Below are 18,292 nucleotides of genomic sequence, written 5' to 3' on the forward strand. Positions count from 1 at the left end.
AGAAACATAAGTGCACAGATTAAATCAGGACTTGGTAACATTGCTTGGGAATCACAGTATTTTTATTTTAACAACTTTGCCAATAGCTTTCAGAGAAATTTTCCTTCCCTGTGCTGGTACCTCCAGATATGGACACATGGAACTGCAGTGGCTTCAGAAGCAATGCTGCCCTTCCCTGGACATTCCCACTACCTAGTGTCAGCCAGCAGTAAATACTTCCTGAAGGGAATTTCAGTGGCTCTGTTTTACTTGGCATAAAACCAAGCTGGGAATACTCAAGCTGTCTTATACTTAATTTCAGATACAAAGGCTGTAACTTCCAATAGAAGAAAAGTAATGAAAAACTGGAAGCAGTAATCTTTTAAAAGCTATCCGGAATGATCTACAGGAGCACATCCATCTCCACCCCCACCATGCCTATTTTTGCCATAGACATTTCCAGTGTTACCCTGAGCACATGGTGCTCTGTTAATTCAGGCAGACAGCTCCTCAGGAACTGCACCTCATGGAACAGTTGGAGTGGGCTTTTTGGGTTCAACTGTTTCAGCATGTATCTGTTGCCATATGGGAAATCAGATCATAGGCAGTTAACTTTTTTCCAATTAGTTTTATTTTTGCAGATAATATCATACTGTCAGCAATGGCAGAGATTTAGATGTCTCTGAGATCAAACAAATAGCTATCACTCATGTACACTTGCAAAAATATTATGGAACAAGTTAGATTTAAAAATTTGCACTTGTTCTTTTTTTCTGTGTGTTTTAAGAAAGCGTAATACCAAATCACATTGTAGGCTGGTACAGGTTAATTCTCTCTTCAGGGAGCTGGCAAGTTTTTCCATATCATTCTGTGCCTAAATAATTTCTACTTCTATCAGTTTATAGTAGGAAAGCACAGCCCAGAAGGCTCTGCCGTTTTAGACATACCTCAGACATTTAAAATAGAAATTGTCCTTGAACTTCTGAAGCATTACAGACCTGTGTGACTTTTATCAGTGCATACAGGACTACTGCAGTATTTTCAGGAACACTGAAATGCAATCAGGTATTTGGCAGCATCATTTCTAGCAGAAAAGAAGTATCATTAAATAACAAAAACTAATTAAATTTCAGAACTCATTATCTTTAGAAGAATTATGTTGGAAGGAGTTTCTGCTTCAGGTTTACTTTCTCTCCTGAAATCTGAAATAATTCAGACCTTCTCAACAGCAGTATTAAGCAATTTCAATATCAAGAGCATACAGTTTTTACATTTCTCTACTTAGGTATTGCTCTCTGTGGTATGGAACTATTTTGCACTCTTAAAACTTTCCAACTTGTGTTCTGCAATTTCATCTCTGAGTCTACTGATTTTGCAGTTCTGTTTAAATGAAAAGTCAGATCCCTTTTACTGAGAAAGTCAGGAGGTTTTGTGAAAAGAAGGATAAAGAAAACTAAGCCTTTAGTTTGCCCTTCCAGGCTTATAAATCATCTTAAAAAAAAGTTGTTTCATCATAAATAGCACAATGTGGGATTTCTTGCCTCTATATTACTTGTTACTGTACATGTTTTAATTTCTAAACAGTAAAAATGTTGCAACTTCATAACATGAATTCTAAACATTATTTAAATTGCTTTGTGAGTGAAGGATTGTTTATTTTTCTTAGTATGATATAGTCTAGATAGGGGAATAAATACCAGTCTTGGGACATGCACAGGACTTTTTTATTTTAAAGATAAATACCATTCATCTTCATCGTAGTTATCCTGATAGGGGGAAAAAAAAACCAAAAACAAAGCTACAGTAGCAGTGGCTTTTTGTATATTATTTTTACTACTTTCTGTGCTCAAACTGATACTCATTTCAAGCTGGGACACAGTGGTCCTAAGGCATCTATGATGAGACCAAGCTACTCAAAGAAGGGAACCTTGGCCTTTAGAGAACAATAAAACTTAGTAAAATGCTTACAGAGGAGCACTCCAACAGGGAAGAAACACATTTAATCACATCATAGAAGTGCAAATTGCCATGAATAAGAATAAAATAGAAGTTGGAAGAAGGCTTACAGCCATCTAAAGAGTGTAGATCTGGAACAGTCCTCCTTTGGGAGTGATAGTGGAACATTTTAAATTTGCTTTAAGCCTGCTCATTTTAAAGTGTAGTTCGATCCATCTTGAAGAGGGATTTTATGACTTCCTTGCCACAGGAGCAAAGGGCTGGATTTGGTACTCATCAAGACCCCTCCCCAGTTCTGCCTGTCTCTTGGCAGCACACTAACTGGTTGACATATGTGTACAGTAACTCTTTTGCCATGGAGACTGCAGTGCTTGTGTTCGAGCAGGTTCTTACACAGCCTTAAAACCAATATCCCCCAGAAAGTGCCACTTTTCAAATCCTAAGCAAAGCAATGAATCAGGAGAGAGTTGAGGCTGCCCCACAGCTGCCTGAGTCACACATGGCTGCTGAGCCCCCAGGAGCTCAGAAGGATCAAAACATTCCCCTCCTGCAGCCCTTGGCACACTCCTGTGTGAGTGCTGGGATGGGTGCTAGTCCCCACAGGACTCTTTGCCATAGGACCAGCCCCAGTTCCTGCAAACGTCAGCAAGGTATCACTCAGCCTGCACACTCAGTCTATTAAGGGCACCCAGGCTGCAGCATTTAATTGATGTGCCAAAATATTTCTCAGTATTACATTGCATTGGCTTAATTCTGCCTTTGAGTGAAGTGTTATTTCACGTGTTGTTGACTGCAGTAATATTTGAACCATGTACCTGAGGACTGCAATTTGCCCCATTTGTTTAATGGAGAACTTAAGGGTAGGATTTTGAGAGTGAAAAGATGTTGCTGTCTGCCAATTACTCATAGAGCCAGAGTCCCATTAATGGGGAAATCCAGTCCTGGGAAACAGACTGTATCCATAGAATTACATCTGTATAAAATACTTTATGGTCCCTTAATCATTTATGTCTAATTCCTTCTGGATGGCAACTGCTGAAGGGGGTGGTGGAAGGGCCAATGGGAGCAGGAAGGGAGACTAGTCCTATCTCATTCCACCTTTCAGTGAAAACAGATCCAATATCCATTGCTTTGCCAAACAGCCAGTTTAGTTTTCATAGACCACAGGCCTGTACCAGATGTGAGTATTGGCTGTGGGCCAGTTCTAAGCAGCAAGAGTGAAATGCAGCTACCTTTCCCTTTCTCAGTGTCCTTTCATCAAAGCATGCAGGCTCCAACTGAAAAGAAGATGGCTCTTAATGCACATGAGCCCTCCTTGCAGAGAGCAGCGCTGCCGTCAGCCTTGGCTGCCTCTCGAGACAGAACATACACTCATGGCAATAGGTGTCCCCCATGCCCAGACAACACGCTGCAGCCACCTGCCATATGTCACTGGCCACAGGCTTCACAGGGATCAGTTTCTGTGTCCTGAAGAGGGAAGATCTCTGCAGACGGGGTACACCTGTCTCAGAGGAGGGAGCGGATCTTGGCGCAGGAATTAGCAGGACTCATTAAAAGAGCTTTAAGCTAGGTCTGAAGGGGGAAAGGGATAAAACCAAGCTCGCTAGAGGCAACTGAGGGCAGAATGCTGGTGTTTGTGGGATAGTGTGCTAGTGAGTCGTTCCATCTGCCGTCTCAGTGGAGGCAGGGGTTGGAGATCCATGTGGCAGATAAGACCAGATGTGTCTGTGTTAGAAAACATAGGAACAGATACCTGTGGTAGGGGGTGTTTTGACTGTCTAGAGCTTGATGTTGGTGATAAAAGAGTTGAGTGTTTATGGGTAAGAATCATCAGGAAGGAAAACAAGACAGATACCATGGTAAGAGTCTATTATAGGCCATCCAACCAAGATGAGGAGACAGAGGAAATATTTTACAAGCAGCTGGGAGAAGTCTCACCATCGCTAGTCTTTGTTCTTGTGGGAGACTTCAACTTAGCAGGTGTCTGCTGGGAGTACAATACAGCAGAGGAGTGTCCAGGAGGTTCCTGGAGTGTGTGGGAGAGAACTGATGCAGCTGATGAGCAAAGGGAGATATCCCACTGAACCTGTTCATTGTGAACAGAGAAGGACTGCTGGGTGATGTCATGGCTGAAGACTGTCTTGGACACAGTGATACAAAACGATAGTTTTCAATTCTCTTAGAAGTAAGGTGGGGATTCAGTAGAACTTCTACCTTCCAACTTTCACAGGGCTGACTTTGTCCTGTTTAGAGGCCTAATTCAGAGTCTCTTGGGTGACAGTCATGAAGGGCAAAGGAGTCCAGGAAGGCTGTACATTCCTCAAGCAGGAAATCCTAAAGGCATGGGAGCAGCCATCGCCATGTGATGTAAGACAAACCAGTGGGGAAGACCAGCCTGGACAGAGGGAGCTTTTGCTGGAACCAAGGGAAAAATGGAGGAAAAAGCAGGCAGCTCAGGAGGACTGAAAGGATGTTGTGATCATTGCCCTGTACTCAGCACTGGTGAGGCCACACTGTGAATCAGTTCAGTTTTGAGGCCCTCACTACGAGGAAGTCATGGAGGTGCTGGAGCGAGTCCAAGAGGAGCTGGTGAAGGGTCTGGAACACAAGTCTTATGAGGACCAGCTGAGGGAGTTGGGGGTGTTTAGCCTGGAGAAAGGAAGTCTCAGGGGATACCTTATGTGAAAGGTCTTCTCCAACCTAAACCATTCTGTGGTGTATGATTTTGCAGGTCAAAGGCAAATCCCAGTCCAGCACCATATGGGCAGGGTGTAGGTCACCAAGTCAGACAGCATTGTAAATCAGCAGGTGAATGTTGGGCTCAGAGACCCCCTTGGGATTGGCCAGGTTTTGAAAAATAAAATAATAAAAGGTGTGTTTTTAACTCAATTGCCTTGGGGCATTAACTCTGTTTCAGACAGTGCCAAAAGCAAGGTGGGGTATCTGGGATGGCAATTCAGGATGAATCCCACCTGAGCTCAAGCAGTAAACTCACATAAATTCCCAGGTTCCTTTGTCTCTGATGTTATTTTAGTGACAGCAGGTTAAGAATGTGCTTTTTTTTCCATAGCATAGACATCTCCTCAGTTATGATTCATGTCATTCTGCTGCACAGGCTTATTGAAATTCCTCAACGTGTCACTCACCCTCAAGGCTCACTCTGTGTGAGAATGACTATGAAACTGTGCTGAAACAGAATTAATTTGGGATTTGTATTTGTTGTCATTTTTATGTAGCTGAACTCTGTTCTAGTTGGCAAAACTCAGAGTATTGTTTGATATGAAGTGACCAGGACAAAGATTTTGATTTACAGAAGTTTTATTTCTATGTTTGCCTTCACAGAATTTCATGTTGAATAAATTTTGCCATGATAATTTTGTTTATTTGAAACTACATTTGGTTATAGGCAGCACCTTTCTGATCTACTTTTTTTTCATTTTGTGACACAGGGCTTGCTGTTGGTCTGGATCCACAAGGCTATGGGAATCCTGATTTCTGCTGGCTGTCTGTTCATGACACCCTGATCTGGAGTTTTGCTGGGCCCATCGTAATGGTTGTTGTTGTAAGTAGGGGGAGTTGGCATCCAGAACTGTCTCTTCTTTACTGCTACCTTTTATTGTAAGTTTTGTCAAATAGTAGTCATGCAAAGCAACTATGTTCTTTACATTTGAAGCAAATGTATTCAAGCTTTCATCTTTTGCTTAAATAGATAGGACATGAGCTAAGCTCCTGGAAATCAGAGGGCTGCTTGCCCATACAAAGACTGCTTGTGGAGAATGGCTGTATGGCCAGAAACCTATTTCTCATTTGCTTCGTTCCATTTTGAAGGGTTTGTCTGTGAGATTAGTAAACAAATCAACAAAATGAGCCATAACAAGTTACTTCATTCAGAAGTCCTAAAGGAATATTAAATATTTCCACTTTCAGGCATTTAAAAGAGTGGGTTGCTGTTTAACTTTTCCCTTACAGCTGCTCCTTCAAAGTAACACCAGAAGATAAATATTCATGGTTTGGTTCTTATCTTGAATGGCAAATACAAGGTCTCCTCACCTCAAAAAGTAGACCTGGAAGCAGTGTAACTTATGGTCACAAGTCATCAGAGACATGGGACAGCCCCCACTGGAGGACTAACAAATCTTAAGGAGTCTTAAGCCTAGAGAAATGAAAGCTGCAGAGAACGGGGAAGGAGGAGCCTGTAGTAGTGTGTTGGTCTGGAGAAAATGGCTATGGACCCAACCATTCAAGGTCTCCTCCTACACAAGGAGTAGCAGGAGGTGGCAGATCTAGCAGAAACAGGACAAGCTGCATCATTTCTCCACAGCATTTTAAGTTGGAAATTCCTAGAAACTGGACAGTGGCAGTGGTAAAACTACACAGTTTTGGAAAGTGAATGATGAGACAAATTCTCAGCATTAATACTCACTATGAGTGATTAAGTACAAATGCACCACCAACGTAGTACATACATATCCCAGCTGACATGGAAATCTGTGGAGACTGGAGGTTTCTTCAGAGTAATTATCACTGTATGCTCTGTTAGAAAATATTCCTAAATTCTGGTTTGACCCAACTGAAACAAGGTGCTGAGCTGAGGTGGACACTGGTTTGGACAAGGACAGCCATTCTTGAGTTTTTATCATTCCCTCAAGCATCTTTGTCTGAGTTTCATCCAGATGTAGTGCCATGATGTCCTTGACTATGTTGCCTTGAAACAAGGTGAATCTTGGAATTTAGAGACCTGTAAATTGAACAAAAAATATTCTTGATGCCACAAAACCATTCTAGGATAAAAATTGTATTGTTATTGAAACCAGAGCTGTAACAAATGTACAAGAAGAATCCATGTTGTTATTTCAATTCCTCTTTCAGATAAACACTGTCATCTTTATACTAGCAATGAAAGCATCATGCAGACGAAGGCAACGTTCATTTGAAAAAACAGGAGTCATGTAAGTTTGAATTCAAAAACCTGTAGTAGTTCTGACCAGAAATAATAAAAGACAGAATTACTTAAAATCAAGCTTTGGAGCAAGAAATAAAAATGGTTTTTTTGGAGAATGTTGGTAGAGGCAATTGGAGCTGCTTCACCCCAACCACTCCTGGAGTTCCCTTGGAGGTCCTGTAAAACTTCCACCACGGTGTTCTGCACCACCAAGTGTAGGCAGGAGAAGGTAGAAGGGAAAGATCTATCCTCCAGGTGGTATCATTGCAGTCCTTCCTGCTCTTTCATTATAGTCTCTACTACACTGTCACTTTGACCTCTGCCCATGGCTTACCCAGGTAGACATAATTCTGAGTCTCCCTGTGTTTGTCCATGGCTCAGAAAGGTTTCCCTCTCAAGTGTCTGGGTTACCAGCTGTGTCATGGCAGAGATCCACTGACATTCCATGCTAAGGGCTAACCTCCCTGCATCCCATGCTCAGTGGGATGAGCAGCATTGCAAGTTGCAACCTGCCACCTTCCTGAGCTGCTGTGGCAGCCTGTTCTCATTAACATCTGTTTTGCCCAAAGCTCAGAATTTACCTGTGAACTCAAATGTGATTAGCTAGTGGCAGTACAGCCCCTTGTTTTTTTTTTTTTTTCAACGAGGTAGCTGTATGAGATTTTGAATACCTGCTTTGCATTGTTTTTTTCAGCTCTGACTGTAAGGTGCTGTGTACACATTGGCATGGCTGTTCTACCCCTGGTGTCCCTAGAGCTAGACTTTGTGGTTCTCTGAACCCTACCACTAACACTAAGCTTAATGAAAACTAGAATCTGAGGGTGAGCTTCCTGTCAACATGGGTGGCCCAGTTAATACAAGTGGAAGGAACAATGTTGGTACAGTGCCATGCTCCCCTTGGCATGCCCTTTTCAGCCCCAGTTTCCATGCAGCTGTCAGCTTTGTGCATTCTGAACTCTGACCCCAATAGTGTCTGGGTGTTGAGGATGAGGTCTAAATCTCCCTAAACCAAGGAGTATAATTGCTACCTAATGGCAGCAGTTTTACTCATAATATAAAACTTCTGCCACTAGATTTGCTTCTGTCTTTTGAAAGTGTCTGTGGAAATTGTATTTTTAAGCAAACCGATATTCCCTGAGCGCTCTCAGTCCAAAACCTTGGTTAGTAACATTGGGAAAGGAATGTGAGAGTGAAGTTGACAAACTGAAATAAGATGGACATGACATTTACTGCCCCGATGTGTTCCTCAGAGTCATAAAGGCTGAACAGCATGGGCTTGTAAAACAGACTTGTCTGAAGAAAGTCTTGGAAATGAACTTGGAGAGAAGTCACTTTTTTAACATGAACATGCTAAGCTGTGACAGAGTTGGAAACTGGAGTTGGTGAACACTGCCCTGATTTTCCCAAAGGACTTTTCCAGTTGCCAAGTTGTTGGGCACAAACCACCATCCATGGGGAGAAGTTGGGCTGTTCTCTTGGATCCCATCACACTGCAAATGTCCATCTGTGTTTGTTTTGCAGTTCTGTGTTGCGGACAGCATTCCTGCTCCTGCTGCTTATCAGTGCCACGTGGCTGCTGGGGCTCATGGCAGTCAACAGTGATGTCATGACTTTTCACTATCTCTTTGCCATTTTCAGTTGCCTTCAGGTAAGTTGGGTAGCAGCTTGTCTGTGGTAGACCTTGGTGAGCATACTCCCACACTCATACCTCCAAAAACCTGCTTTACATCAGCTAACTTATGAAAAACTGAGATCTCAAGGGCAATTTTTGCTTTCTCTTCTCAAGAAGAGGGTTCTTTTCACCAAAACTATAATTTTGAGTAACTGCATCTCTCACTTTTAGTCATTCTAAAGGCAAGTGCACTACCATAGTAACCTGTGACAGTAGGTAGTTATACCTCTGCCTTGCTAGACACACAGTCTTGGTTATTGTGTTCTGTGTGCTCTTCGTTAAGTCATTTTGTTGCTATTGCAAACAAGAGACTGCTATAATTCACACCCAGAGTCAATGGCTCCAACTTCAAAACTTTCACAAATTAAGTAACTGTTCAAATAAATGAGACAAATAAGGATTTTCAAGTACAATATGAGTTGTACTAGGGTTTTTCTAGGTTGGCTGTCCCAGATTACATGATTGTTGATTAAAGATGCAGAAATTAGTTATTTGTAGGAGACCTGGCATGGAAGTAGCCACAGAGGTTCATGTGGTCACAATTCGAATGTGAGCAAGGATGACAGTAACTGCTGTAGTACTGCCTGCAGTACTAAAACAGCTGCTGCAGGACTCTCAGCTGCAGCACAACAGCCACAACTTGCAGCCACACAGAAAACAAAGTCTGAGAGGTCTCCTTTGGAGATGGCTGTCAGTGCCCTGGAAGCACAACAGATAGGTCAGCCTGGAGCAAGGTTGTTTTGCCACTGCAACTAGTGTGCTCTGAAATAAATGCACCTACTCAGGCTGTAAAACCAGGCTTCCACAAAACCAAAATAAAATTAAATTGAACATAAACCTGATGAGAGGGATGAATGTCAGCAGCTGGAGCTCTCCAAACTTGCCCAGGGAGGCACAGTGGTATGTGGCATTTCACATCACTGCCTTCTTTGAACTTGTATTTTTAAAGAGACATTTATGTGAGTTTTATTAACGAATAATCCCAAAGTGCTAGAGCCAGCTAAGTTCACCTTTGATTGAATGTTGAGAAAGTGAGCTTGAAGTTTAAAGTTACTCTAAGTGAATTGCTTTGGCTGAAATCATGAAATTCAGGCTTCTTATGATGTTGGTACAGCTGCAACTTCATGAGTATTGGCTTTTCTATACTGTGTGTCCAACCAAAGTTGATAATAATTTGGCAGCTGCGTTAATTCCCTCAGAGCCAGTACATCTGAAGGCACACACGTGTGTGTGCCATGCCCCCAGCAAAAACTGTTAATGTGTGTTCCTGGCAGCCAGCACCTGCCCAGCCCTGGGGACCTCACTGATTTTCCCACCAGAGGTATTGCTAAACCAAGGAACTTAGGCAACAAAAGTTGGGACCTCTCTGCCCCCAGTACCTCTTCACATCTCACAAGGCTTTCTAAAATTCTCTTAGACACAGTATTAAAGGCTCCTTCCACAGAAGTTGCCTATTTCCAGAGGTTTTCACTAAAGGCTGTGATATTTTTCATGTGCTGCTATTGCTAAGCTCCAAAATCCCAAATTCTAAAATCTCTGCAATATTTTCTAGTGGAACATTGAGGCTCCCTTTGGATTTCTTCCCAAATCAAGCTGTGCTCTGTAAATTCTGGAGAAATGTATATTTTTATATATTTTCCCAGGCCTTTAATGCACATTTGAACTTGGAATCAAATTATGAAGAGGTACCAGGTGATCAGTCAATGCCATTTCAGTCAAGAAAGAAAATAGTTACTGCTTTTGAAATGCACTGTCATGGACTACAAACTAGAATTGGGGGGTTGTTTCAAAATAGGTGTTTTCTAGTATCCATGTTTGCAATGTGGTAGTAGTGAAGCATTTACATTTTCCTCTCTCTAAAATTATCCAGGGGCTGTTCATTTTCTTCTTCCACTGCATATTTAACAAAGAAGTGAGAAAGCACTTGAAGAACACTTTAACTGGAAAGAAACCTCTTCCAGATGATTCCACTGCAACAAGAGCTACATTGTTAACTGTAAGAAAAAAAGCACTGGGAGAAAAAACATCCTCTTGCTGGTAGAAGTTATCTAAAATAAACTTAAAGGTGGCTTGTCTGCAATTAAGTGAACTGAAGGATTGCTTTAAGTTACTTGTACGAAGATTACCGATGGTATCTCCTGGAAGTTTTAATTATTATTTTAATTTAAACCTTTGAGAGAAAATAATTCTTTTCCCTGGCATCAAAACCAATTTGGTTCTTTGAAACTTAATACATTTGTGGGTAACACTAGCTTCTGGAAGGATCATTCACTATTGCTTTATGTCTTTTTTCCCCTTTCAGCGTTCTCTGAACTGTAACAACACGTACATAGAAGAGCCAAACATGTATCGCACAACTATGGGGGAATCCACTGTCTCCCTAGAAAGCACCGTCAGGTCAGCCAAGAGCCACAATAGCTACCTTGCTTATATTCTCAGGTAATCTGGTGGCAGGTGCATGGCTTTCAGGTGCTTGCCTTTCCCTTCTTTTATTGCTCTTGTGGAAATGAGAACTCTGGTTCAAATGCTACTTAGTTTATGTCTTAACAGTTCTGTTTCATGTGACTGTCATTCTCTTTGGTGCATTTTCTGTTGCATGTGTCTTTGGGGCAGGGTTCCAACAGCACAGTGGTTAACCTGAGAGTGATGTTACCTACATGGGCCGTGCTGCTTGCTTGTTATAATTCAGATGTGTCTCAAGGAACACAGTTTAGCTCATTTGCTTTAGGCTTTTTCAGAGTGTGATTCATGTGGCAGAAGGCAGATAGCTACATCAGGATAACCTCTGTCTCTCCATAAAGTGACTGTGCAGTCAAGCACAGACTGGCTGGCATCCCCTGCAGCATGACTGCTTTGTTGTTAAGAACAGCGAAGTGACCAAGAAGTTTGTCCTCTGTTTTTCTTCTCAAAGGGATGAGGCTGCTCATAAACTCAGTGGATCCTCAAGTCAAGCAAGGGCTGGTCAGACTGAAGCAGATTCCTCCATTTTTCATAGGAATCCATCCAAATCCAATGGTAAGAATAATTTCTAAATGCTTTGACCCATTTGTGCACCTTCTTCGCATCACTTTCTTTGAAGTCTTCTGTAACGGGAAGAATAATTAGAATAATTAGATTTTCTCATTCTCATTATGCTACTGGCATAACAAGCTATGCAATGGCTGCCTCATAAGGAAATCATGGAATGGAAGTATCATATATTTGCTGCTTGTGATGGTTTCATTTTTATCTGATGCTCTCACAGCTGTTGACAGTTTATGGAGTCCGCTTTCTTTCTCGCAAATTATGTACTGTAGCTCTTGATTTTTAGTTGGAGAAATTTTAATGTTGGAGACCTTGAGGCAATATTCTCCTTTACTGCTCTGTGGTTTGTACAAAAAAATGGGAAGTGCTTCTTGTCTGATTTCCTTTCATTTTGGTCTTGACGTTCAATTTTGTTTCCTTGTAGCAGTTCTTAAGTTAAGTGCATTTGATTCTTGGTATTTCCAGGTATCCTCTTTTGCCTGTGTGTTGTGTTCATTGAGTTCCAATAGAATTATTATTTTGCATATTAAATTGTGAAAAATACATTCCCACTCTGTTCCACATGTCCTGTACATGTAAAAGATCCTGCCCACTAGCTGAGCTGAGTGGTTGTGCTCCAGTCCTTCTGAATTTATCCTGTATCCACTTACAGATGTAAGAGCTCATTGCTCTCATGGCCTGAACCAGCCTTTCCCTTCTCCTTGTGCATTTGCCAGGTAGATTTGTTCAGCTCCTATTTGCACTTTCACCACTGTGTTTCCCCATCCCCATTTGCAGAGCACGATTCAGACTCTGACAGTGAGCTGTCCCTTGATGAGCACAGCAGTTCTTACGCCTCCTCCCATTCATCGGACAGTGAGGAAGATGGACTGGAGACAGAGAAGAAGTGGAACACATCTACTTCCAAAAACAATGAACATGGCCCACTCCACAGCACACCCAAAGGTACCCCCAGTACAAGAGGAAGGCACTGAGGCTCTAAAATAGCTTTAGATTAAATGGGATGAATTTGCCACACTACCATGTGACTGAGGCAGCACCTCTGTGCCTGGCTTCTGTAGAGATCCTTGTTGTTTCCAGCTTAGAGACCTTTCTTCTTCCAAAGGCTTGCTCGAAGGGGTGACTGAGTACTGAATCACACAGAATCACACACAATGCTGAATGCCTTAAGGCAGAGTGAGCTTTGCAGGCAGGTGCCCAAAGCACCTGGACAGTGCATTACCAAGCCAGCAAAATCTCATATGAAAAAGAGGAGAAAGAAGCCACTTGTTTTGAGGGCAGAGGAAAGAAATGCCTGCCTCTCCTCATGCAATTAAGGCATTGTTGTTGGGGAGGTCCCGGACCTAAAGAGATGGCAATCATTGACCATTAATATAATTTCTATGTGTCAGGGTGCAGGCATTTCTAAACATAGTTGATCCTGTCCTAATGAAAGGTGACTGTGAATGACAAACATCTAGGCTGTGTGCTGTGGCTCTTCACAGATACAGCACAGGGTGCCTGGAGAGCTGAGAGGGCAGGTTTGCCTCACACTTCATAAAGGAGCTGGCAACCTCACTCTGGGAAGGGTTTGGACACCCTGCCATCCTACCAGGTGATTTTTTGGGGATTTCATGCACCCCGAGGGCAGTGCAGTCCAGCAGAGACTGACTGAAGGATTGCTCTGGTTTGATACACAGCTCCTCTCCAGCCACAGAGGCCAGCCAGTGGTTGAGAGAACATATCAAAAGTGTTTTTTGAGCTAGTGTTTTTTTGCATTGCAGTTGATACCCTTCCCAATCATGTGAAACCCTATTGGCCCACAGAGTGCGTAACAGCCAGCGATGGTGAGGACCCTGGTAGGAAACAAAAACTCAAAGTAGAGACCAAGGTCAACGTAGAGCTTCACAGGGAAAACCAGGTGAACCACAGCAATGAAGCACCACATGACAAGGAGAACGAAGGGCAGCAGAAGGAGAACAGACCTCTGGCCCACCAGAATAACCAGCAGCCGGAACAGAGGAAAGGTAGCACAGCCAACCCAGCCTCACATTTGGATTGGGAGACTGGGGGGTTAATTAGTTTAAAAGGTATCTCTGTCAGGGAAAAATACTTCCCAAATGGCTCCAACCTGTGTAGCCAGATACACCATGAGAAGCTAGTAGGTAGTTGCTGAAGTCTAATCTTTTAGTAATGAAATGCCAAACTAGGAGACTTAGTAACAGATAGAGAATGTAACATATTGCATGTGCTTAGCTCGATAAATGGGATTACTGATACGCTTAAAAAATTTTATTATTCCCTCTGTTCCTTAACAGGCATCTTAAAAAATAAAGTTACCTACCCTCCCCCACTGGTGGATAAGAATATGAAGAATCGTTTGCGGGAAAAGCTGTCAGATTACAATCAGAGCACAGTCTCATCCAGGACTGCTTCCCTAGGGACAAACGAGGGGGTCCGCTCTCCTTCAGACTCAGGGGTGACAGTAAAAAATGTTCGGAGGGAGCAGTCTCGAGACCAGCTCAATGGCATGGCCATGAGCCTCCACGTGGGAACAGGACATGCTGACACCTCAGACTCAGAGTAAGTGCCCCATTGGGATGCCCTGGCCAACCTCCTGTGGTCTCACCCTTCACCTTCCAACCCCAGACTCGCACATGAGCAAAACTTTCTTCTGGTGACTGGCCAGAGTCCTTCACCAGTGGCTGTCTTGATGGTTTGCCCATACCTTGTCTGCAGGCCATGGTGTTTCAGCCATGAGAAGGCCAAAACAGGTATCCTGGGCAAAGTGCTGTGACAGACACCTGCTACTGGGTCACCCTGGCATGCTCTGAACTGGCAGGCTGATGTGGTACTGACACACTTGGACAGGAGCAGCCTCGCTCTGCCCTGCCCTGCCACCCTGCCAGTACTGGGTGGGGAAAGGCACAAAGCTGTGGGGGGACATAGTGTGAGTGTCCATCTGGGCAGAGGGAAACCGTGGCTGAGGGAGGAGACCCCAAGGCTGGAGAGAAAACAAAGCTACTGATCCTAAATTACCAGATGTGTGATTCCTACCTGCTGCATGGCAATCAGCGTGTGAATTTACCATTGTAAACTGAATCAAACATAAACAAAAGGCTGGGCAAGCTCTCAGCCAAAGGGAATTCTCAGAAACCTCATTACTCATCATAATTCTTGCATTTCAAATTGAGACAACAGCCATATGTAAAGTTTCTGCAGGCATTTTATGCATATAGTCTCATTTTTTATTAACGTGAATAATAGTCTTACTGTTTCACCAAACCCAGAGAAAATTTCTCACCCAGCTTTAACTCTGGCACTGTCCCACCAGGCTTTAAATAAATAGCCCTGTTGTCTTGTGCACAGACCATTCCCACCTCACTATAAAAGCACATCTTTGGGTTGCTGGGAGTTGGCTGATGAAATAGATCCTGGTTAGCCAGGAAACATGGATGTTTTGAATAAGCTACTACTGAATAAGCTGCTACCAGGTAACACAACCATTACTGAAGAATAACTCGCCAGTTTGTACTAAGCAACTGTGTTATCTCCAGAGCTTTGGCATCATGGAAAAGCTCTGCTGTTGGCAGCAGATTGCATGAATCCGTCTGATACACCAGGCTTCTAACAGCTTGTTAGATCTGTGTGTGAACCTTGCATCCTCAGCAAAGCATTAGACAAACACAAGCCCACTGTAGAGCTTCCTCTAAAGCATTTTTGTTGTGTACTACCTGAAACTGTTTCTCCCAGCTGGTCTTCCCTCCAGGACAGCATCCCCCTTGCAAGCACTGGATTGGCAAGGCATGGTAACTTCACAGAGCATGAGCCCTTACTAAAATCCATTAGGTGGGTTTGGGTGGAGTGGTTTGCCTGTGCCTGTTTAACCCTAAGCCTGCATGATCACTTCTTCTCACTAACAGAGGCAGTAATGAAACTTCAATTTGAACCATCAGGAAATTGTGATCACCTCTGCACGGTTCTGACTCCTCACCTTGGACTTCATCAGAGTGGCCACACGGTGAGGAGGATGAGGTGGACATCCATTCCCACATGGCTTCACGGTCTGGCAGACCCCTGGCTGCTCCCAGCTGCACTTGCAACAAGGGCTCTGTGTGGTACTCTCCTCCCACACCACAGGAACCCGTGCTGAAAACATGGGAATGGCCACAGGGATGCACTGTGATGGACAGATACCTGTGCACCGTGCAGACAGTGCTGCAGGGGTTGCTTGTTACGGGGGAGAACCAAGGAAAAACGTATTGTTTCCTAGTGGACCTAGAATAAGCCTAAAGACAAGCACTAGGAGGTGTCTCTTGTGGAGTTTTGATGGCTACAGCGTGAGCCCTTGAGGTTTCTGAGCTCTAGGGAGGAATATTACAACAAGTGTCCTTTGGTTTCTATACCAGCATCTCTGTCCACCCCCCTATGGACACATCGCATTAAGAAAAAAAAATCTTTTTTATATATATATATATATATATATATATAAAGTGTAGATACTTTTATATATTTTGTATGGTGTTGCTAAAGACAAAGTTCCTTTGTATATTTTACATTTATACTGATCTTCTTAATTTGATAATAGGAAATCAATTTAAAAGATGTTTTGATATTTTTTATATGAACATTGCACAATTTTACTTGAATTTGGCTTTTGATAAGTAAATGAGGTTTGCCTGGAAGCCACCTTCAGACACAATGCAGTTTTCAAAGTAATACAGTAAAGATTACATCAAAATCCATTACTATAGTTTATAAGTTTTGTTAACAGATTTTGGAACACTTATAAGGGCACAGTATGTTTTTCTCATAAGCTTTTCTAAAACTCACAAATGTTTTTTTCATTTTTTGGTATTTTGATCTCTTCTCACAAGTGCATTGAAGTGATCAGGAACTGAACTTCAGGACTACACATATCTTTGTGTAAGGTGTCAACACAGTCCTTGTCTGGAAGAAGTCAAATCAGTGTTTCCCTTACCAAGAACAAGAAAATAATTGGTGTGGTTGTATGGTAGGTTTTGACCTTGGTCTCTGTAACAAGCCAGCACTCTGCATGTCCCAAGGAGAGGGCCCTCCTCCTGTGCATCAAGGTCTGCCTCAGGTGTGGGGTTTTTTTCTCTTTTTTGCTCACTGGATTCAGCACATTGCTAATCAAAGCAGAAATACAAGACTTAATAGATGTCCAGATTTGACTGCCCAGCTCTTTGACAAAGCCCTGCCCTCCTTGATATTTCAAAAAGCTCATGGAAGGCTCAAAGTTTCATGTTTCCCACAACATGTGCGGGTTTCACAAGTATAGAAAAGTGAAGTGTGGCCTGTCTGCTGTCTTCACCTTCCTGCAATGTTTACAAAAAGAGTGAAGCTGTGAAAAAATTTGCATCCAACAGTGTGAGGCAGAGCTCAGCTGGTGGCTCCCATGGTGGGAATACGTGACTCCAAGAATGACAATGGTGTGCCTGTGCCTGCTGTCTGCCAACAAGGCTTTCAGGAGCTCCTTGCTCACCACAGCAGCCCTTCTGGGAAAATATTGGCTATTGTTTGTGCAAATGTGTGTGAAGGGAAAGAAACAGAAAATCGTTGAGGAAAAGATTAGAAACTGTATACTGTAATCTCAGTTTCACGATATTCTTAAGCATTTTCAAAGTATCGAGGAGGCCTTTGGAAGGGGAGAGGCAGGAAAGATGCTGATCCTTTAAAAATTATGCAACACACTCTGTGACATTTTCTGGCAGAAAAAAAAGAAAAATTGAATGTTTTAAGGGTCTGGCACTTGGCTGTGTGCTCAGGCATTGTGTATAACCCATGCTAGTTGTTCTTACATCTGTGTATGTATATTTTGTCCCAGTGAGATGTAGGTAGTTTTTATTTTGATCAGAATTGTCGCAGTAAATGAGGGTCAGTTGCATTAATGACAAAAAAAATTAAAACCTATTTTTATGACTTTTTAAAAGCTTTATGGCAGATAGACACTGGAAGTTTGTTGTTTTTTTAACAAATGTATATTTATTAATGTGCAGAACACTGGAATTGCATCACAGATGAAAGGAGAATTTACAATAAATTAAGAAATTTTTTTGAATTTGTATTCTTCCTCCCGTGGTTTATTTTTAAGTGCAGCACAGATGATGAGAGTCCAAATGGCATTTCCTGGGGATTAGCAGGAGCAGGAACATACAGGTACCCATCTCTCACTGAGGCAGCAGAGGCTGTGAAGCACCAACCAGCCAATGCACACCCCCCTTGCAGCCCAGAGCCCTGTGCTGGCACAGGATGCCACAGTGTGCATGGCATTTCAGTCCAAACTTGCAGAATTCCTCAGATGTGGGAAATGGTCCATGGAAGAGAAATGTCCTCTGCTAACCTGGAGCAAAGCAGATCACCAGGAAAGCATCAGATTTAGAAAAGGATGTGTGAGAGCAGCTCAAGGGGAGTGGCAGCCAGCCCAGCCCAGGACAGCCTGCAGGGAGTGCCAAGGGTCTCTCAGAGGGTCTGGGCTCCCTCCTTGGCTCTCCCAAGCCAGCTGAGGCCAAGCCAAGGTCCTGCTCGCTCAGTCCTTTCCAGGCTGTTGTGCAAGTCCTCATTCATGCATCTCACAAGGCACCGGAGTGCCCTGCATGTGTCTTGTCAGCTTTCTGGAAATTAAAAGTATTTCTCAGTATCAGCTGGCCAGTGTGAGGCCAGGTGGAGAGAGCCTGGCTACTGATTTAGGAGCAAAATCAAATCTTCAGGATCTTCAG

At 42.9% G+C, this 18,292-nt stretch overlaps 1 protein-coding gene across 1 annotated transcript in view; it reads left to right on the forward strand.

Moving 5' to 3' along the window:
- Positions 1-15,500, forward strand: part of CELSR1 (cadherin EGF LAG seven-pass G-type receptor 1) — a 160,784-nt gene extending 145,284 nt beyond the window's left edge. Inside the window, exons 26-35 of the mRNA XM_062490779.1 lie at positions 5,385-5,497; positions 6,805-6,884; positions 8,399-8,525; positions 10,420-10,545; positions 10,852-10,988; positions 11,461-11,564; positions 12,351-12,518; positions 13,337-13,579; positions 13,871-14,135; positions 15,476-15,500. Of these exons, the coding sequence (XP_062346763.1) occupies positions 5,385-5,497; positions 6,805-6,884; positions 8,399-8,525; positions 10,420-10,545; positions 10,852-10,988; positions 11,461-11,564; positions 12,351-12,518; positions 13,337-13,579; positions 13,871-14,135; positions 15,476-15,500 (1,388 nt within the window). The remainder of the gene's footprint in view (positions 1-5,384; positions 5,498-6,804; positions 6,885-8,398; positions 8,526-10,419; positions 10,546-10,851; positions 10,989-11,460; positions 11,565-12,350; positions 12,519-13,336; positions 13,580-13,870; positions 14,136-15,475) is intronic.
- The last annotated feature ends 2,792 nt before the right edge of the window (positions 15,501-18,292 follow it).

Source organism: Cinclus cinclus, chromosome 4 (genome assembly GCF_963662255.1).
Source record: "Cinclus cinclus chromosome 4, bCinCin1.1, whole genome shotgun sequence".
NCBI classification, from domain to species: domain Eukaryota; kingdom Metazoa; phylum Chordata; class Aves; order Passeriformes; family Cinclidae; genus Cinclus; species Cinclus cinclus.